The 21,566-nt window shown below is 49.6% G+C and overlaps 1 protein-coding gene across 1 annotated transcript in view; it reads right to left on the reverse strand.

Annotated features, from left to right (window-relative positions):
• Nucleotides 1-4,370: 4,370 nt before the first annotated feature.
• GCN1 (GCN1 activator of EIF2AK4) overlaps nt 4,371-21,566 on the reverse strand; it is a 58,565-nt gene continuing 41,369 nt past the window's right edge. The window contains exons 41-58 of the mRNA XM_046639273.1: nt 21,282-21,478; nt 20,952-21,094; nt 18,392-18,509; nt 18,063-18,278; nt 16,742-16,906; nt 15,276-15,437; nt 14,902-14,994; nt 14,523-14,666; nt 14,157-14,426; nt 13,798-13,911; nt 13,100-13,330; nt 11,223-11,416; nt 10,967-11,081; nt 8,422-8,518; nt 7,876-8,024; nt 7,300-7,407; nt 5,623-5,841; nt 4,371-5,088 (exon numbers count right to left, since the gene is read on the reverse strand). Of these exons, the coding sequence (XP_046495229.1) occupies nt 4,963-5,088; nt 5,623-5,841; nt 7,300-7,407; nt 7,876-8,024; nt 8,422-8,518; nt 10,967-11,081; nt 11,223-11,416; nt 13,100-13,330; nt 13,798-13,911; nt 14,157-14,426; nt 14,523-14,666; nt 14,902-14,994; nt 15,276-15,437; nt 16,742-16,906; nt 18,063-18,278; nt 18,392-18,509; nt 20,952-21,094; nt 21,282-21,478 (2,861 nt within the window). The 3' untranslated portion in view covers nt 4,371-4,962. The remainder of the gene's footprint in view (nt 5,089-5,622; nt 5,842-7,299; nt 7,408-7,875; nt 8,025-8,421; nt 8,519-10,966; nt 11,082-11,222; nt 11,417-13,099; nt 13,331-13,797; nt 13,912-14,156; nt 14,427-14,522; nt 14,667-14,901; nt 14,995-15,275; nt 15,438-16,741; nt 16,907-18,062; nt 18,279-18,391; nt 18,510-20,951; nt 21,095-21,281; nt 21,479-21,566) is intronic.

Genomic DNA, 21,566 nt, shown 5'->3' on the forward strand with positions numbered 1-21,566 from the left:
CAAAACATTTTCACGATACTAAAATGTTATTTGCCTTTTCCACTCTCATTCACTTATGGGTGTACCATAGTTTTCCAGAGCCTACATGATGTGATATCACAACAGATTGACTGGGAATCCAGACATTAAAGAGACTTGGAAAAATGTAAAACAATGCCACTCTCCTCACTAAACTGGCTCTTGTTTTGGAAACTTAGTTATATTTGTTACGGTTATTTATGCTAACAGGTAATGGGTCTATTAAGTGAATTAATAAAACTTTTAAAGCTGACCAGTTTTGATGTCTAGGATGGTAAATATTAACAGATAAGATACATATAAGCAAGAGCTCTTTGGGGTCCTCAGTAATTTTTCAAAGTATAAAGAGGACCTGAGGGGCTGGCCCCGTGGCTGAGTGGTTAAGTTCGCGCGCTCTGCTGCAGGCGGCTCAGTGTTTCGTTGGTTCGAATCCTGGGGGCGGACATGGCACTGCTCATCAAACCACGCTGAGGCAGTGTCCCACATGCCACAACTAGAAGGATCCACAACAAAGAATGTACAACTATGTACCAGGGGGCTTTGGGGAGAAAAAGGAAAAAATAAAATCTTTGGGAAAAAAAAGAGGACCTGAGGCCAAAATGTTTGAGAAATGCTAGATTAGATACCCCTGTGCCCCAGCTTCCCACCCCCTTTTTTATGGGAATCTAAATGGTAAGAAGGATCTAATGTAACTTATGACCAGCTGCCATCTCAACCAGAGAAATCTGAGAACAGCATCGGAAAGTAACCGATGTATTCTACTCCGACACACTCAGGAAAGTCTCACCCAGAAATCCCACTGAGGTAATAATCCTTGGACCAGTTTTTCCAGTTTCCGAAGCTTTGGTAGTATCAACACCACCCTTCCACGCGGGCGGGCTGCAGGGAACGCTCCTACCAGAACTGAGGGGCAGCTCAGAACCACTCAGGGAAGTAACTGGGCTCCAGCTCTTCCAGAAAGTGAAGCCCAGTCACTCCACAGAGCCACATGCCCAAAACTTGACTAGTTTTTGTTAAATTCATCTCTAAAATTATCTTTATAGAATGGCCCTGGGGCTCAGTGACCAGGGTATCAAGAAATACAGGTTTTCTCCAGTTCTGCAGCCAACTGGCTATATGACCTTAGAGACGCTCCTTTCCATCTGTACCTCAACTTTACTCCTCATGAAATAAGCCCCATCTCCTCCTGGCCTCTCCCACGAGTGAGTCTGCTCTAACAACGATGGTACAGTGCTTTCCTGCCCAGGCACAGGGAAGACCCATTCACATGCTGACATACCTCTCATTCAGTGTTTCAGATATTCAAACACAGTAACGGTCATTCCTCAAAAGAAATCTGATTTTCAAACTTCAGGCTCAAAAAGTTAACAATACATCTGCAAATTCGGGTCCAGCAATTAACTCCTGAATACGAGAGCACTCATATGCTTGCGACACACCTGCTGCGGCAGGAGCTGCCTATGGCTCAGTCTCTTTTCCTTGACGTATGTCATTTTACTCATATCATCCACGTACCGAGCACCTCCCATGTGCCCAGCCTTGTGCTGAGTGCATTACCTCATTCCCTCCAGACAAGCCTGCGTGACTGAACCATCACTGTACAGCTGAGGGTACGTGGGCTCGGAGAGGTTAAGGAACATGCTCTGGGTCACCTAGCTTAATATTAAGCGGTAAAGTTAAGGTTCAAACCTGACTTCAAAGTCCATGTGGCTCCAGTACAGTTAGTACACTAGACTAGAACTTTAAATTGCTATCTGCATTTCCATAAAAATATTTTAGAACCTAGATCTTTAAGTTAGACTAGTTCCTGTTTTTCCCTATTGTTCTAATTTAGAAAGGCTTGAAACAATTTAAGACATGTACACAGAACCTTACTTAGAAGAAAAACTTTCCTAACTGCCCATCTTGTTTCAAAATCTGCTCTCAGTAATATAATGTCTCAAAACCCCTGCAAATAAAATAGTGTCAATCCTACAGGACCCTTCCCCCCCACCTCCCCGCCCCAAGCCCTCTAGGATGAATGGAACTCACCTGTAGGTTTGGTTCCTAGAAGGCATGCCATACTCTCCCACATTTTAAAATAATCTTGATTCCAGAGGCTCCCAGAGTTAGTTGAAGGGTTGAGAATGCTCAATTTCATTTTCCCTGGACTAGCTAAGGGCACATCATTTTGTCATTGCTTTCAGACACGTGGTGTCCTGTAAATGCGGTGAGGTATCAATCAGCCCGCAGAGCAGTGGGTGGGGACTGGGGGGGGGGGGGGGGGGGGGGGGGGGGGGGGGGGGGCGGATAGAGCCCCGGGCGTCATCTGGAGCCGCCTCAGCCATTTAACCGGCATGCAGCACCTGTATTTCCATTGCCTGTGTGTGCCAGGACAAAGTTCTGGAGGCACTGCTCTAAAGAATGAAAAAGCTGGTGCCTAACCAGCCAGCACAGTGGAAGTAAGAGAAAGGCTAGGAATATGAGCTCTGGGGACAAACTGCCATTTATTAGCCATATGATCCTGGGTAAGTGACTTCTCTGTGCCTCAAGTTCCCCCTCTGGAAAACAGTAGTAACAAGAGAACCTACTTCATAGGTTGAGAGGATTAAATGAAAAAATGCTAAATGTCATCTGTTATAACTACTATTAAATCCTAAAGGATAATTTTTTTAAAGGATAACAACAGAGCTCTCTTGTTCTCAAAGTTATCCTTTAGGATTTAATAGAACTTCCATTCCAAACTCCTCATTTTACAGATGAGAAAACTGGCCCAGAGAGGTTGGATGACTTGCCCAAGGCTAAACAGCTCTACCAAACCACCAGGGCAAATAGCTTTGCTTCTCTGCTGCCAAGCTCCATTTCCTCCAGGGTGTTCAGTCTGAGCTGCTGTTTTCAGGATTGCCACGACTCTGAGCTGACAAGGTCCTTTTTGCCTGCTCTGCTGTCAGTCTGTGACAGCCCTTCACAGCTCACTTCCTGGGAACTCACACCCGCCTTCCAGACTCAGGGAATGCAATTTAGCATGCTCTGGGAGCCTTTGAGTCATCTCCGTCTGTGAATCAACCTTCATCCATCTATCCTGAACAGAGAGATCTCATCCTCCTCCAGTTTCTGGAACTGGAGCCTGGTGTTTTTCCTTTGGATTTTGCTTACTATCTCTTAAGTACATCAGGTCCCATCCCCCACCTCACTCCCACCCCCACTTCCAGACTGGGGACTGACCACCAGAGGTGGACACAAGCACCTACTCTCAGATCCTGGAGGAAACACTGAAGACTACCTTAGGGGCTTAACAGAGGTTTTCCCACCCATGCCCCCTCACATAAAAACTTCATCTGCCTCCCCACAGCTAATTGGCAGAGGTAACCTATATGCATACAGCTTGCCGGACATATGCCCCAGGCAGCTGGGAGGACACTGATGACCATCTGAATCCCAGAAGCAGAGAAGAGTTACCATGGTTACCAAAAGCTATGACCGTTGGCTGCTTTAGCTATGGGGACCGACTCAGCTGACCTCTCAAGGTCCCTTCCAGCCCCGGGATTCTACAATTACCTCGAACCAGCTGAGACCATGTCTGCTGCAAGAAAATAGGAAGCCCTGTGACATATAAGGCTCGGGCATAGAAAAAAAAAATTTCATCAGAAGTATTGTAGAGGTCACCTTGTCTTATTCATCAGAAGCGCTGAGTCACAAGGCTACTTTCTGCTGCATTATTAATAAGCAAAGCCTTGTTTTTGGTATAGCATGTTAGACCTTTTACAAAATGAGTTCACTACCACATTTAATTTTTCTTCCTTTTACAACTCTGACCAGTAATTTTGATAGAGGTTTGTTCCATATTGTGACCAGAGAAACAGCCCAGGAAAACTTGCGTCACCGGGCCCAGAGGGGCGTGCTCCATCAGACAGGACGGGTGGGTCACGAGCCTTCTAAGAACCAGGAGGAAGGAAGTCATTCACAAAGGAGGCAGATGCTGAACTGCAACTTTGGTTTCCTCTGGCAAGTCCTCTGACTACAGGAATGTGGTTCTTTCTGACTCCACAGAGGGGAGGGATTTCTCTTTAAAACTTGACTACCAGAAGCTCTCTGCCTTTCTGAGTCAGGAGAGAGCAGAGAAGTGGCTACTTGGACCCTTGCCTTCTCCATGCGGGGTGAGATCGCAGGCCTGGCTGCACACCTCTTGAGACCCGACCTCAGGACAAAGAAGTCTGCAGACATCGACAAGACTCTGAGAGCAGGAGAGTCGCCCAGAAATCAGAGTGCCGCCAATGCTTACAAAACAGTCGCAAGCCTTGCCTTATTCCTGATGCAGGAAGCTTCATGTTAATGGATGTTTGGAGATTTTAAAAAATCGGCTTATAACAAGATTAAATCAAAGCCTTTATTAAACATTCCTCCTTCAAATAACTGCATTTAAACCTATACCCCTCCCCCAACTTGGGAAGCGCCGGGGCTGTGGGAGTATCATTGCCACCTGACAGAGGTCTGATCCAGTCAGCCCGCACAACACTGAAAAGCCATGCCAAGACACACCACACCAGGCAGACCCCCTCAGTTCTGTGCCCCACTCGGGGTCAGGAAGAAAGGCTGACAGCACTGGCTCTGTAACCAGAGCTCAAGCAGAGGAGAAGAGGAACCAGAGGTCTGACCCAACTGCTCTAGACCTGGTCATGCTAAGCTGGACGATCAGCTCTTGACCGCCACTCAGTGAGGCTCACGCATGTGCTTTTTCTTCTCTTCTCCAAAGAAAAGGGTGAGAGATGGAGGAGGCAATTTTCAGTTGTGTGTGGGTTTGATTTAAGGCTTTGGCTGTGGGCTGTTGATATATTAAAATATTTTCTGGGAACGCCATCTCCTAAGCTCCCCATCGGAACAAACGTATTTTCAAAAATGAAAACACTGAACAAAGAGGTGGAGCCGAAATGCTGATGTGGAGCCCAGTGGGCAGGGCGAGGCCCATCATGTCAGAATGGTGTCGTCCACCTGCTCTGTGGAGTCAGCCTGGCTGGCCAGCTTCTTCAGGGACCGCCGGTTACACTCACTCAGCACCTCCAAACTGGCCACATCCAGGATCTTGGAGACGGACTGTGGGGAAGATGGAAATGAGGAGACAGAGTCAGAAAATGGCTTAAGCTTTCTCTGATCAAAGACAAAAACGAGTGTTTACCTCAGTAGTAGAACCACTGAGGTGAAGTCTGGCAAAATAAGGGAATCAGATGGATCCAGGGAAAGCCAAGAAAACACTCCTCATGCTTTTCATGTGGGGAGGTGGCAGTGATCAGAGTTTTCAGTGCTTTCAAGGTTGCTAGGAGGTAGGGGACTGAGTGAACAGGGCCCTGGCTTCACAGGCAGCCCTACTGGGATCTGTTTTCTAGGTTTAGGAGCATGTGACATTTTATTTGAAGAGAGGGCTCTGTTGCTGAAAGAGTGTGAACACAAGAATAGAGGAATGTGTTTTCAGGCACTAGAGCAGTCACCTGATCACAATCTGCCCCTCAACACTCAGGCTTACAGGGAGGCAGGGAAGAGAATGATGCTCAAATACTGTCATGCAGAAGAAGACTGCAAGAAAAATGCCCACAGCATGCCCTGGGGAGGCACTCCGGTCCAGGCTCCCACCTGAAACACCTCTTCTCCCTGCCTCATCTTCAGGAGGTTGACAATCGCCTGGTCACTGTAGGCCCTTACGACAGTGTTTTTATCCTTGGTGTTGTCGAGAAGAGCCTTCAGGATGGGTTTGATGGCCTGGAGGTCCAGGGGAGGCAACGGGTCCTTGTTTGCCCACCAGATCATCTTCTCAGCCACCAGCCTGATGTCACTGGATGGGTTCTGCAGACACTATGAAGAGGAACACAGGCTTTTAGTCAAGCAAATCCCATCTATTTCTCAAAGAAATTCAAAATTCTGCCCTGACACTCTTTCTTCATCACGGAAAGTGACCCCACTACTCTCTTCTGATGCCTTCCCTCCCATTGGAGGGTGACAGGTGTGATTTGGCCCTGTCTTCCCCTCCACCTCATCTCGTGCCACTCTCCCCTCTGCTCACTATTCTTGGCCCACATGGGACTTTCACTTCCTCAAACATACCATATTCCTTCCTGCCTCAGGCCTCTGCATCGGCTGGTCCCACTGCCTGGGACATGCTTGCCCCGGATCCTTGCTTGGTTGGTTCCTTCTTATCCTTCAGGTCTCAGCTCACATGTCAACCTTCAGAGGTCTCCCCTGACAACCCCATCTAAATTAGGGCTCTCCCCACGGGCTTTCTGTGTCTCCAACTCCAGAGATCTTGTCTGCCCTGGTCATCTCTACACCTTCAGGGTCTTGCCCAGCAAGCACACAAAGAGTCCTCAGCAAACAAATGCTGATGACCAGCTGCACATAGGGTGCTGCCCTCCTACAGGATCAGTCTGATCGGGCCCTGTACACTCCCAGCAGGGCTCTGGGTGTCTGCAGGGAGGGGGCCATCACCCTTTAGAACCTCACTACTCAAAGCCATGTCCATGCACCAGCAGCACTGACATGCCTGAGAGCTGGTTACAAAGGCAGTCTCAAGCATGGCCCCATCTCTTAAAATGTAGATTCTGGCTCTGATTTGTGTGCACGTTAATGTTTGGGAAGCATGCTTCACTAAACAGGCAGTGGGGGCTCCACTGTCGGGCTCCCTGGCTTTCCTAACTGAGGCCTTGCAGCAACCACACCAGCCACACTAATAAGTGCCATGCCAGCTAAAGGGAGACAGGGAAGAGAAGATTTGAACCCAGGTTTGTTCCAAATTTTACAAAATTGAGGTGCCTAGAAAGAATGCCTAAAATAGTGGTTTTTTTTTTTTTTTGAGGAAGATTAGCCCTGAGCTAACTACTGCCAGTCCTCCTCTTTTTGCTGAGGAAGCCTGGCCCTGAGCTAACATCGTGCCCATCTTCCTCTACTTTATATGTGGGACGCCTACCACAGCATGGTGTGCCAAGCGGTGCCATGTCTACACCCGGGATCCGAACTGGCAAACCCTGGGCCACTGAGAAGCGGAATGTGGGAACTTAACCACTGCGCCACCGGGCCGGCCCCAGTAGTGGTTCTTAACTTGATTTGGGATCACAGGTCTATTTGAGAATCTGACAAAACGTTGGGCATTCTTCCAGAGAAAAATGCACACAGAACCATTCTGCACTCCATCCTAGGGGTTCAGAGTTCCTTGCAGGCTACCCATGGAGAACTCCTAGAACAGAGCCAGTCTCAGGGCACACTTCTGGTGTTCTCTGGTCATAGGTCCTTCTCACAAGCCAGGCTGCCCCCGCTCACCTTAATGAACAGGTTGGAGAGTTTGGATGGCAACTGTCCTCCTCCTGTCTCAATGTGATGCTTCATCAGGAAGCCCATGCCCCGGACCCCGCTAACCGCGATGGGGATCTGTGGAGAGAGGAGAGAGCTAGACAGGACGACATCCTGCTCCTTCCTCGGAGCAGCAGGGCCAGGCACAATCCCATTCTCAAGAATCTCCAGGACCCCGCTTCTTACCACCAGCCCCCCTACCCTCATTACTTCATAGCCAAGACTCCTTGATAGCTCTCATGCAGACAGGCTGCCCTGGCTGTGAGGCAGATGAACAAAGCCTGCATCACTGGTTCCCAGGAATAGGGATCAGAGACTTTCTGACCTAGAAGGGACCTCTAGATGCTCCCACCAAACTCCTCACTGTTTAGGTGATGAAATTGGGGCCCAGAGAAATGAAGTACTAGTCTAAGGACACAGGAGGTTACCAGCAAAGACAAAATTTGAATCCAGGCCTGGCGTTCCCCATGCTATGTGAGTAAAGCTATGGCAGTGGAATTCTGACTAGGGGTCGGGAGGACTAGTCTCGCTTCCCCAAAGCCTTACCCTGTCTGCCATGGCATTGCTGAGGATCATGTCCTGAACTTCACTGCTGTATTTGCCTGCACAGAGTCTGCTGGGAGCTACATTCACAGCCACAGAGAGTGCCAGGCTCCGCCCATGCCGAACCATCCAGTCAATGCCAGACACGTCCGCTGGTTGGAAGGACACAACTGGGGTCAACCTGCACTTTACAGCATGCCCCCAACACCCATGCAGCCCACAGGTCTACCACACCCCTGAGACTAGCGTGCCGACTTGGACCTGGCAGAAACCCCAGTGCACTGTACAGGGACCGCCCTGCTCAAGGTGGCCTGTTAAGGCGAGGTCTCTCGCAGACTGATGCAGACTTGCAGCTGTGCTCTGTGAGCAGAGATGCTCGGGGCTACAGGATCACTGGAAACTCCATTTTGTTTTAACAGCTGAATTCCCAAGGAAAGGGTGGCCCAGCTGTCAGAGACCTTTTAAGGGGAAGGGAAGACAGGCGCACACAACTCTCCTCCAAGGCTGGGAGGCTCTGAAGGGGAAAGCCCCAGTGGACGAGAGACCTACCCAGCAAGCACTGCTGAAGAACAGCACTAAGCTCCTCTTCTGTCAGAAAGGCACACAGTTCCCCCAGGCATCCGGCCGAGGAGACGCGAGTGTTGTCCTGACAGGGCAGAGAAGAGAATGAAAGGTGGTGTCAGCCACGCCACCAGCTCCATGGTAACCAGGGCAACCAACTATGGCCCGGATGGAGGGCAGGGAAGAAGGCAGAACAAAGCAACCCAGGAACTCTAAACCAGTCCTTACCCCAGGCACTGGTGCTCCTGCTGCCAGACTGGGACTGCCGTTCACTGCAACTGCCACTCAGCGCGGAGTTAAAAATTACACACCCGGCACTTCACTTAATTATAGAAAACTCCAGTGTGTGTGCATATGGTAATCATCATCACAATAGCAATAATAACCAGATTTACATAGCACCTTTCTTTTTAGGAAGTCTGAATGCTTTACATTTATTATCTCAGTTACTATCAACAGCCCTGTGAGGCAGGGAGGGGCACGCAGAGGGGAGGTCCCTGCCCACCAGAGGCAGCCAGAGAACCACTCTGAGCTCCATTTTTTGTGTGTCATCTTGTGTCCAGAGTGACTCCCTGCTATCTCTCTACTGTGTTGGGGCCCCACTGCCACCTCCATTATTCAAGTTTGTCCTAGGAAGTCAAAAAGAAGCTGCTAATCAACCCCAGGAAGACAGGTGACAGCCATGCTTTTTCTGTTAGAATCAAAGCCAGATACGTGGGGCCACCAGCCCCGTGACGGAATGGTTAAGTTCGCAGGCTCTGCTGCGGTGGCCTGGGGTTTCGCTGGTTCAGATCCTGGGCAAGGACATGGCACCGCTCGTCAGGCCACGCTGAGGCAGCGTCCCACATGCCACAACTAGAAGGACCCACAACTAAAATGTACAACTGTGTACTGGGGGGTTGGGGGAGAAAAAGCAGAAAGCAAAAAAAAAAAAAAAAAAAGAGTGGCAACAGTTGTTAGCTCAGGTGCCAATCTTTAAAAAAAAAAAAGCCAGACATGCAAATGGCTCCTTGATGCCTCTCCCTCGTCGGCTAACTGCAAGATCCTGAGCAAGTGGGTTTTAAATTATGTGCTATATTATTAATAAGTACCAACTTGACGTGCCTCTCCCAAAACAACCCACCAACTAGGGACTCAATGACCTGTGGGGAGGCTGACACCAGGCTGGCACCCTGGAGTGCCACCTTCGATCCAGGGGAAGTTCTGAGTTGGGGGAGGATGGTCTGCCAGCAGTTTGGGCCTCTGAGCTCCAAGCAGAAGCCCAGGTGCCAAGCAAGGCTAAAGTTGGCTCTCTCTGACACCCACTCTCTCCAGCAGGATCTATTTTAAGTTCCATTGTGGTGAAATGCAAATTGGTTTAAATACTAACTTTTGCTTGTACTGTGCATGGCCCTGTAAAAACCCTGACAGATTGTGACAAAAAGAAGGCCGAGTCTCCCATCTGCACCCCCAGAGAAGACCAGGGCTTTAGTCAGAGCAGGCAGCTGGGGATTAGACCAGACCTGCGGAGCCGTGATAAGTGCAGCAGCAACAATGGCCAGCCCCATGTGTAGACACACAACAAAGTGTGAAACCACGTGAACCCAAAGGCCTCTCTCCACAGATTAGGCCCCACAACAGAGGGCTGTCTGTCAAAGGTGAAAGAGAAAATTCTTATCCACAAACTCATCTCCTACTAGACCTGCCACAGTCCCGGGAAGCCGACAGGTACTGAACAAATGCCCCCAGACTGTGTAAGGAAGGGCTACACTGCTGGGACCCAGACAGGACAAGGAGTCGCAGAGCTCCGATCCTGGTTCTGACTCTACCACCTGCTAGGTGTGGGCCCAGGCAAGTCTTTCCCTTCCCAACAGTGCTAAGACTTTCCCCCCGGACAGACACCAGACACTAAGTGTATTGAGGGCTGTGACCATGCTTTAATCACCTCTGGGCTAGGCCCTTCGACTCAACAAATGTTTTCTGAACCAATAAATGAACCTCTTCATTTTTTTTTTTTTAAGGTTTTACTTTTCCTTTTTCTCCCCAAAGCCCCCCGGTACATAGTTGTGTAATTTTAGTTGTGGGTCCTTCTAGTTGTGGTATGTAGGACGCTGCCTCAGCATGGCTTGACGAGCAGTGCCACATCTGCACCCAGGATTGGAACTGGGGAAACCCTGGGCCGCCGAAGCAGAGCATGCGAACTTAACCACTTGGCCACAGGGCTGGCCCCTGAACCTCTTCATTTTACAAATGAGGAAATGAGAGGCAGAGAGGGAAAATGATTAAGATTAGAGATTAATGAGAGATATAGACTTTAAAAAACTTACTTTCCTTACCTATAAAACATAATAATCAATATCAATACTACCTGCCTTTTCTCCCTCACAAGCAAATGTTAGATAAACCATAAAGAGTGATATGAATGTCAGGAGGATTATGACTACTGACCAGCTGGCAGCTGTACCAAATTCATCTAACACAAGCAGAGACACCAAACAAACAAAAGAAGGAAAGCAGTCAAGCCCACCAGCCCCGCCACCACCTACAGCCATACCTCGTCGTGTCCCAGCATGTTCAGCAGGAGTGAGACGATGTTTTTCCGGATGACTGTGTCCACTTTGGCCCCTGCTCCCTGAATCACAAACCTCAGGGCCTGCAGCATGGTGTCCCTATGGAACCAACGCACCCAACTTAAAACCTAGCTCTCCTGCACCACTGCTCCCGCCCACACAGGTACAGCCCGGCCCGGGGCTGCTTTAGCAGCTGCCTGGCCTCCTTGCAGCCACAGCACATCCCCACTGGCACCTCACCTGACACCCGGGTCCTCCATGACACGGATTCCATTCAGCAGCTCTGTGAAGAGGGGATCCACCTTGATGTGGATGGAAATGAGCTTCCCCAGTGCATCAGCAGCCTTCAGGCGCACCCCTCGATTGGAGTCCTGCAGGGCTTTGGTAAAAGTGGTCTGCAGCTGGGGCAGGAAGGGCTTCAGGGCAATCCCAACCTGTTGGAGAAACACCCAAAGGCACAGCTGTGGTGGAGCCCCAGGCCACAGTGTACTACAGGCACAAAAACAATCCAAAACCACCACGAGCTGAGCCAGCTCTCATACACGGGCTAGGAATAGATATCCCAGAAGAGAGGAGCACCAAGCACAGACAGGTTATGCTCAGCCTCCTCTTCCGTTTTCAGCATCCTTCACTGCACTGGGAGGAGCGGGGGGGGGGGGAGGATGACGAGGGTGACCACCACCACCAAGACATGGTCAGCTTGGCTTGGTGGAGACCTATCCACGTGGACGAGTGACTGGAAACCTCCATCTCCAAATACATTAAAGAGCAGGGCAGGCAGCCGGCGGTCAGCACCAGTGAAGAACTGTTCTAGTGCCAACAGAGGGAAAGAGACTGAGTGTGTAAGGGCAGGTACCATCCAGTGAGCAACCCATACACAGGTTGAGCACTTGACAGTTAGCCCTCAACAATCCTATGAAACAAATGATCTCAGAAGTCATCCCTGTACACATGTGCACACCTCCAGTAAAAATCCAGTTTAATCCCTGACCATATATAGAAAATCAGGCACACTTGTGACAAAATACAGATGGGTCCAAGACTAAAGATTTACTTATTTGCTAAATGGGAAAATCACAGTAGCTGTTTGGCAGTCTGGAAATACCAGGGTTGGGGTTTGCAGGCTGCTGGAAGGCACACGACAGAGTGAAGCCAGTAAATCTGAGGTGGGAACCATCTGCCCAGGGGTGACATCTGACTCATGGCCTAAGGGACAAATTCTGTGAGGGAAGGGCTCCATTTGTTCAAAGAATTACAAAAATACCACAGAAAAAAGCACAAGATACAGATAATACTTACTTAAAAAAAAAAAAAAAAAGACTCAATTTGCTATAGAATGAGGCTGATGCTCACAATCCCACTTTTCAGCTGGGAAGTTGCTCCCCACAACCTTCTCCCAAAAGGAAAAAAAGCTACACATTTCAAGTTTGCTTTTGTTTCCAAACCTCAAGCAAGAATTCAATTTTTTTTTTACAACAACAAATCTTGGCTTTGTTCATACTTTTTTAAATCTAAAGGGCTTAATTCTTGCCCTGTACAACATTAGAAATGGTTAATATGTTGTATCTTTGCGTCTTACACTTTTGGCAAAAATTGAAATTATTCCAGCTGCTCTCAGACTTCATTCTCTCATCAGATTCTCAGCATCTCCCTTTGCGAGGTGGCAATAAAGAACAGGAGCATATTTAAACAATGTTTTACTTGTATTGATGTGGCCCTGGATTTTTTCCTTTGAAGCAGTAACTCTTCAAAATAATAGGAATTAGCATGTATTGAGTGCTCAGAATGTCAGGCACTGTGCCTGGCATTATTTCTTCTAAGTCCCACATTTCGCAGCCCTCCTTGAGGCAGGCAGAATTAGCACTCTCAAATTATAGGTGAGGAAACAGGCTCAGAAGTTATATGACCAAGGTCATCCAGCCACAAGGCTACGAACTGGTGGACCTGGAATTGACCATTGTGTAGTGTGAGCCTAGAGTCCAAGGTCTTAAGTCCCTCTGCTATGCCATAATAAGCTGTCACTCTGCTGCCACGTGACACCATGTACCAGTCTCCTGCAGATGATCTGTTCTCTAAGATCCAAATGGACCAAGAGAATGAACTCGTCAGTCACTCACCTTGGCCAGCAAGAGGCTGAGTGTCTCGAGCAGAGCTGCCTTCACGTTCCAGCTGAATCGGTCCCCCAGGATTCGAATCAGAGGGCCAGTGATGCTGACCACGGAGGGCCTCAGGGCGTCAGCTGAGGTGAGGCGGATCACCAAGCCTAAAGCTTTGGCTGCTTCCTCTTTCTGTTCTGGGCCGCCAGTCAGGACTCCCTCCCGCAACACTGGAAGGATGGAGGTTACTCCCTGACAAGAGAACCACACCTGAGAGTCAAATCTCAAAGGCACTGGGCCCAAGTGTCTCCCACCCAAAGAAAGGTGCTCCTCAACTCCACAAAAAAGACTAATCCAGGCTGCCAGCATCACGGCCTGAGAGGGTGCTGGCTGGGGAATAGTTTTGACTTGACATTGACAAGATGATAAGAGCTTCCAACAGGCCTATTAACACAGAGGGATACACACTGCTGTCACCTCTGTGACTCACTTGCTCTGGCTAAGGTGGCCTCCACAGTTTAAACCAGATGCAGCATGAACCCTGTCCTCATGTGGCCACCAAGGGGAAGAAACACTGTCTGGGCAAGTGTGGAACAGCACCTAGGGTGCTAAGTCAGATTAACACATGGCTGCTCCAGCTGACCCAGAGTGGGAGTGGGGGTGAAGGTAGAAGAAGGCCACATGCCCACAGCAGCCTGCACCACGAGCCCCTGGCTTACCTTCTTTGGGAGGCAGAACCCTGGCACGTGCTCCCCTTTGCTCTCATTCCCTATGAGCCGGATTTCTTTGTGCAGTTCTTCAATGAGTGCCAGCTGGTTGCCAGCATCCAGCTTCTATGGGAAGTCAGGAAAAAACAGAGAGGATGTCAGAGTTCTAAGTACAGCCCTTTCAAGACTGCTTCAAAATAATACAGCAAGGGAAGGGGTATGGGTGGGAGTATAAACAGGACTGGCCATGGATTGATAAATGTTCAAACTGCATAATGGCTACCTGGGGGGTTATTTTAAGAGTCTAGTCTTATAAGCATCTGGAATTGTCTAAAAGCAAAAGCTGGTTGTGGGGTCAGCAGTCCCCTGACCTTGGTAATGGCATTCAGGGCATCCCAGCTCTCCTCCAGAACCACAGGGCTGGAGTCATTGAAGAGTCGGATGAGGCCGGAGACGAGGCTCCGCAGGTGGCTGGTGTAGTCCGCCTTCGAGCGGGAACAGTAGATGTTGAGGATGATGGCAGCAGCCTGCCTCATGCCCACCTCAGGGCTGCGAGTGGCTTCCAACAGATCCTCGATGATGATCCGGTGCCCGGTGTCATCCTCTACTGAGAGGATCACGGCCTGACAGTTGGCCATCTCCTAAAACCACAGCGGACACCTGGGCTGAGCACGGCTTCACAGGGGGAAGGACAGGACAGCCGTTAGAAAGCTGGCGGGAACCATCATGACACTCACCAGCTGCTCATCTGGAGTCCCGAGCTTCTCCTTCAGGGCCAACATGACCGCTGGGAGGATCACTCCAAGATGACGGGTCAGGGCGTCGCCTGCCACAGATGAAAGGAAAGCCAGCACCCGGGTATTGACAGGGGGAGTCGTCAGCTGTAGAATAAACAACGTCAACTCAATGAACGCTGCCCCGTACTGGCCACTGCACTAGGCTCTGGGAGAGCCATTCTCACTGTTCAGGGCTGAGTGTCTGCTCCAGGGCATCCTGCATCCACCACCAGCCTCCTCTAACATCTGAGTTCAGAACTGGGCTTCATGGCAGGCCCATGAACAATGATGGGGCTGTGGCTTCTGGGCCAGAGAGGGGTTCCCATGTGTTGGGATTTACCTTGGGCACAAGGTAGGGCAGCACCACACGACTCTTGATGGCCATAACTTGCTTCAGACCGTCCAAGGCAAATTCTGACACCTCCTCATCATCCTGCAGAGGGGCAATGAGGGCAACACTGAGGAGCTGGCTCCCATCCCCACCTCTGCTGTCTAGACTAGCCACTGCCAACTTCCTTCTCCACTTTCTTCCCTCCCACTGTACCCACACTTACTGACTGTCAAAGAAGAAGCACAGAGCCAAGTGTGATCCTGCCGCACCCACTCCCTCTGGGGGCCCACACTGCGGCTGCCTTGGCACAATAAGCCCCCTATGTTTTGCTTCTACAAAGATAATAAAAGCCAAACTGGTAGGTGTGTGGCAGATCCACTCACCAGCTGCTTCAGCAAAAATGGTAGAATGTCCTCCAGAGCCTGGTGGCCGATGGTGGAGTGCAGCTGCTCGAAGGTCTTGGCCGCCGCCTCTCTGACCTCCTCCAGCGGGTCACATAAAGCCTTCCTCGCCGTGGGCACAAGGGACTCAGAGAAATATAGCACCTGCAACAGCACACGTGCACTGTACCTGACACAGCAGAGACACGGAGGGAGCGGAAGCGAGGCCCTCTGGCCCAGCCAGGCCTCCACCACTTCCTTGGCTTGACTTTTAACTTAGCTGTTTTCTGTGAAAATGTGCAAGTATAAAAAAGCAGAGAGGATATGTAATCTAACCCTGAGGACCTTTCACCCCGACTTAATAATTAACAGCTTGATTTTTGTAGGTAAGTTCTCCAGATACTCCCCATCTCCTACAGGAGGAACTCCTAACTCCTTGCCCCAGTGAGGCTCTCCATGATGTGGCCTCCTCTCCTCCGACTCTTTCTTTTGCTTTTCCTCTTGGAACACTCCAAGTCCTTCTTCACGTCTCACTCAGACACCTGCTCCTCTATGAAGTCTTTGGGGCTATAGCAGGGCCAAGGACAGCTCTGTCCCCTTTGTAACCAATTCCACCAAAGCAAAGCTCACTACGACTCTAAGGACGGGTTATATGTTGGCCTCACCATCGGCAAAGTCTCAGCCTTTGGGGGACTCAGTAACTGTTCAATGAATCACAACTCTATTTGGTTGAGTTTTCTTGGCCAAATATGAAACCCTAAATGTAAAACATATAACTGATACACACAGGACAAGGATCTAGTAAATCAGATGAGGATGCTCAGGCTAAGCAATTGGCTATGTGCTTACTTTCTGACTGGCCATCCACTCCACTTTGGCACTTTCATTCCAATCAACAACCCTATGCATACTCAACCTATTCCCAGGAATGCTTCCAGGATCAAATACCTTAGAATGTAAGGTCAGTGAGAATGACTCCAAATCAAATGTTGCTACTATGGGAACAGTAGGATTCCTGGAGAGAACACATTTCCACCCACTGGGTACTTACTCTTATCTACTCCACTCCTTCTAAGAACAAGCGCACACCCCTCCTGCTCCCTGCCACCCTCCTTTCCCTGCTAAGGATATCACACATTTTAACTGAACTGACATAGCAATGCAATAGGGATTCATGTGGAGCAACCTCAGAAGTAGTGAGAAAAAGTTCATCTCTGATTTCTAAAGGCCACTCAAGACCTCTAAACCGCTTAGTTTTCAGCCTGCAAAACTGATAGTAAAGCTGAGAGGAGGGAAATCCCAGTCCATGTGTGGCCCACCAACAGCCCACTGCCAGAATGAGGTTCACGTGTCCTGAGGGGGAAGTGAAGTGTCCCTGGTGGTGCAGCTTCTCCTGTAACCGCCTCCCAGCCCTCGGAGTCAGGTCACCTGCAGGGGCAGGGCCTGTGGGGTCCCTGAAAGGTACTCACGGCATCCCGGCTGGTGGACTTCATGATCTCACTCAGCCCGATGCACACGCCCTGCCTCTCATCACTCTTCTGAGACCGCAGGCCTTCCTCAAGGATGGGGATGATCTCGGGTAGGATTTTCTCCCCTAACTTTCGGACGAGATCTCCCAACGTCCTCGCTGCAATCTGTCAGCAGAGATCAAGCCAGGCATCAGCTCCCTGCAAAGCCCAGGGCACCCAGAGGACAACTCCAGAGTGAGGGCCCTGGCACCTCTTAGACTTTATCTCAGTCATTGACTTAACTTCCCTAAATGCTCTCATCTCTGAAAAGCCCCCGCCAAGATGCTTACAAAACACTACAAAATAAAATTATGTTTGTGTCACACATACCTATACAACCTAAAGCAAGAGCTGGCACCTTACATATGAATGGGAAGTTCATCATATGCTCTCAGTCAAGGGCCAATTTCCCTGGATTGAAAACTGCAGCCTAGAAGTCACTTAACTACATGCTCTCGCCCAAGAGGAGTTGAATTTGGAACAAATGCTTTAAGGAAAAAACCCATCTCCTCTGAGGCCACATGCAAATCTTTCTTCAGAGCCAAATATGCAGTGTCCTAGCCAGGGATGGGGGCTGGGAGTGGGCCAAAGGGGACTGGCAGAAGTGATCATCAGTGCAGGCTGGGCCCCTCCTCCCAACCAATGAATGTGGCCTACCCCAACCCAGTGCGTCAGCCATATCTCACGCCATGCTTGTGCCTGCCTGCTTTCTCACTCCAGACTCACCAGCCTTTGCTCAGCCCCTACTGTTGGCCATGTCCCTGCCCACCACAGGGCTTCTGCACATCCCACCCTTGTATCTAAAGCACTATTCCCTCTGTCTGGAATAGTCTTTCACTGACTCCTCACCTGGCTGGTGCTTACTCATCTTTCATCTTCAAGCAATAATTCTTCTGAGAAGCCTCTCCTGACCTCCCTAGCCAGGTCCAATGTCCCTGTGATAAGCATTTGCAGCGCCATGTAGCACTTGCCATAGCTGCATTTACATCTGTCTGTGTGACTATTTGATTAATATCCTTCTCCTCTACCAGACTGTAGCTCCACGAGGACAAGGAATGAGGCTGCCTTTCTTCCCCATTCTATTCCCAGGTCTTAGGCCCCTGCTTAGCACCTAGCAGATGCTTAACAAATATTTGTTGAAAGACCAAGTAAACAAACAAACGTTCCCCTGTTAAGAGAGGGGACCCTAAGCACTCTCCCGGTCTCTGCAGACCCAGCTTTCTAGCCTCTGAAAGGAGGCATCAGGGCCTGCTGGGTCAGAAGCAAGGTCCAGGAAACTTACCGTTCTCTTATCTGCACATGTGCTGGCTAGGAAACCCAGCAGGAGCCCAAAGAGAGTGGGCAGGATCTCACGCAAGGTGCGGGGAGTATTGGAGACCACAATCTTCCAGACGTGCAGGGATGCTTGCCGCACAACCAGCTGGGTGTCCGAGCGGCCCATGTACAGCCCTGCCAACACCCGGTTCCGCCGATCTACCCCCAGGGCAGTGATGATCGCCTGGAGCCAGTGGAAAGAAACAGAGAACACAGGGGGTGAAGCCTCCACAGCATGAGTGCCAGGGCACGTCCCTACCATCAGCAGAGCAAGGAAAATCAACTCAAGGCACGCACCTTGTTGGACTGGGCAGTTCCAAAGTTATCATCTTCAGAGGCAGTTTCTGTGGTCATCTTGCCAGTGACTCCTGAGATGTGGAACAGGAGATCCCCAAGGAGCTGAACAGAGCTGAACCTGGGAAGGATGCCAAGAGCAGAGTCACACAGCCACAAGGGGTAATCTCAGGGCACAACCAAGCACAGGGCAGAAAAGAGACGGGAAGGAAATGCACCCAGAATATTCATGGTGGTTAGCTTGGAATGGGAGAAAAGTTACAGGCAATGGTCATTTCTTCAGACTTTCCACATGTTTTCTTGCCAAGTTTTCTACTAATAAGCTTTAATCATGGAAAAAACTAAATTTTTTTTTTTTAAGGAAGATTAGCCCTGAGCTAACTGCTGCCAATCCTCCTCTTTTTGCTGAGGAAGGCTAGACCTGAGCTAACATCCGTGCCCATCTTCCTCTACTTTCTATGTGGGACGCCTACCACAGCATGGCTTGCCAAGTGGTGCCACGTCCGCACCCGGGATCCGAACCGGAGAACACCGGGCCACCGAAGCAGAACGTGCGCACTTAACTGTTGCACCACTGGGCCGGCCCCAAAAGTAAATATTTTTAAAAAGCACATGTAAAGGATTGGTCCGGTGGCACAGTGGTTAAGTTTGCACGTTCTGCTTCAGCAGCCTAGGGTTGGCTGGTTTGGATCCCAGGTACGGACCTAAGCACTGCTTGTCAAGCCATGCTCAGGCAGGTGTCCCACATATAAAGTAGAGGAAAATGGGCATGGATGTTTGTTCAGGGCCCATCTTACTCAGCTAAAAGAGGAGGATTAGCAGCGGATGTTAGCTCAGGGTTAACCTTCCTCAAAAAAAAAAAAAAACAAAGCACATGTGAAAATTTCTATAATATAATCTATCAAAGAACAGAAATAGAGCACAGAGGGAAGCATTAACAGGAAACCAAAAATGCTGATCATCAGAACTGGAGACATCAGAAGAGGCCTAGAAGGCTAAACTTTATTTCTCTTCAAATTAAATGAGGTTTATTGTTGTTGTTGTTTTTTTAAAGATTTTATTTTTTCCTTTTTCTCCCCAAAGCCCCCCCGGTACATAGTTGTATATTCTTCGCTGTGCGTTCTTCTAGTTGTGGCATGTGGGACACTGCCTCAGCGTGGTTTGATGAGCAGTGCCATGTCCGCGCAGGATTCGAACCCACAAAACACTGGGCCGCCTGCAGCAGAGCTCGTGAACTCAACCACTCGGCCACGGGGCCAGGCCCAATTGCTTTTTTTTAAAGAATGGCACCTGAGCTAACAACTATTGCCAATCTTCCTTTTTTTTTTTTTTTCTGCTTTTTCTCCTCAAATCCCCCCAGTACATAGTTGTGTATCTTAGTTGTGGGTCCTTCTAGTTGTGGCATGTGAGACGCCGCCTCAAGGTGGCCTGATGAGTGGTGCCATGTCCTCGCCCAGGATCCGAACCGGCAAAACCCTCGGCCACCAAAGTGGAGTGCGCGAATTTAACCACTCGGCCACAGGGCCCGCCCCTAAATGAGGTTTACTGTTTTTAATGATCATAAAAAATAACAGTCATATTCAAACTGAAAATTTTAAAAATACAGAAAAATGTAGAGAGAGTATAAACAATCACCTAAACTCCCACCACCCAGACAACCACCCTGACACTCTGGTGACATTCTTGCACACACAGCCTCTATAGACACACACTCCCCCGCACAATGTGGGAAGTGGGCCTGTACCACATGCACTGGCCACCGCCTGCACTGCTCCATCAACAAGAGGCTGAGGAGCTTTCTGTGTCAGCTGATATAGTCCTCTTATGCTATCCTTTGTAATGGCTGAATAAAAGTTCATGGTGTGGATGTACTGACTTTTTTTTTTTTTAAGGAAGTTTAGCACTGAGCTAATATCTGCCGCCAACCCTCCTCTTTTTGCCAAGGAAGACTGGCCCTGAGCTAACATCCGTGCCCATCTTTCTCTACTTTATATCTAGAACGCCTGCCACAGCATGGCTTGCCAAGTGGTGCCGTGTCCACACCCGGGATCTGAACCGGCGAACCCAGGGCCACCAAAGCGGAATGTGCAAACTTAACTGCTGCATCACTGGGCCGGCCCCATGTGCTGACTTTTTAAAATCAAACTCCAATTTTCCCAGTGATAAACACTACTGCGACAAACATCCTTCTATAGACATCTTTAGGCACTTGACCAAATATGTCCTTGGTATAAATTCCTGTAAGTAGAATTTCCAGATTAAAAAGTATATTTGTGCTTAAAACTTTACTACAAACTGAAGGACTGAACAGAGAGAAGTTTTTAAAAGAGAATCAGAATAAAGACCCTGCTACAGGAAACTGGCGAGTTAGACAATGGTTAAAAGCAAGAATCTGGGGGGGCTGGCCCCATGGCTGAGTGGTTAGGAAACTGGCGAGTTAGCAAATGGTGAAAAGCAAGAATCTGGAGAAAGTTGAGAGCGTTCTTGGCAACATTCTGCTCATTTCTCGGAGTTCCCAGAGTGCAAAGCTGGAGCCATTGGGCCTTCCCACCTGAGTTCTCACCTTATTCTCCAGAGGTCATCAAAGAGGCCTTGCTCCAGCTGGGGCAGCAGCAGGGCAATGGCCGTCTCAGCGTACATGGAGATGACCCGCTGGCCCGCACGCAGGGCGGTATCACGCACAAACTCGTTCTCATCTGCAAGAGCCTGCACACACAGAGGGTGGGTCAGCCAAAGGTGCCACCCCAGGCACCCAGACCCAAAAGAAAATGGGACTCCCTGAATAGCAGGATGAGGACTCCTGCCAGCCAACCCCAATTGGCAGGGAGCCCAGCTCTCTGGGAGAACACATGCCCTCCTTAATGCCATCCTCAGCATGGTCTTTGGTGCCTACTTTGAGGATACAGGGGATGATGGGCCCCACATAAGGAGTGAACTTGTCCCCGAAGGTGATGGGCAGGTAGTTGAACATCATGATATAGCCATCTCTGACATGGGGTGCAATGTCCACTTTGCTGGCTGTAGCCACAATTTCCGGCATCAGCTTCTCCAACTTCTCCACCCCTAAGCCAGCCATAACCTCAGCCAATCCTGTAACAAAAGGACAAAATGAACCCACTGGATCTGAGGGCCCCTAGAGGACATTCCTGGACTGGCCCCTGGGCCTGCTCTTGCCTCA

The sequence above is a fragment of the Equus quagga genome, chromosome 15, assembly GCF_021613505.1.
Source record: "Equus quagga isolate Etosha38 chromosome 15, UCLA_HA_Equagga_1.0, whole genome shotgun sequence".
Taxonomy (NCBI): Eukaryota; Metazoa; Chordata; class Mammalia; order Perissodactyla; family Equidae; genus Equus; species Equus quagga.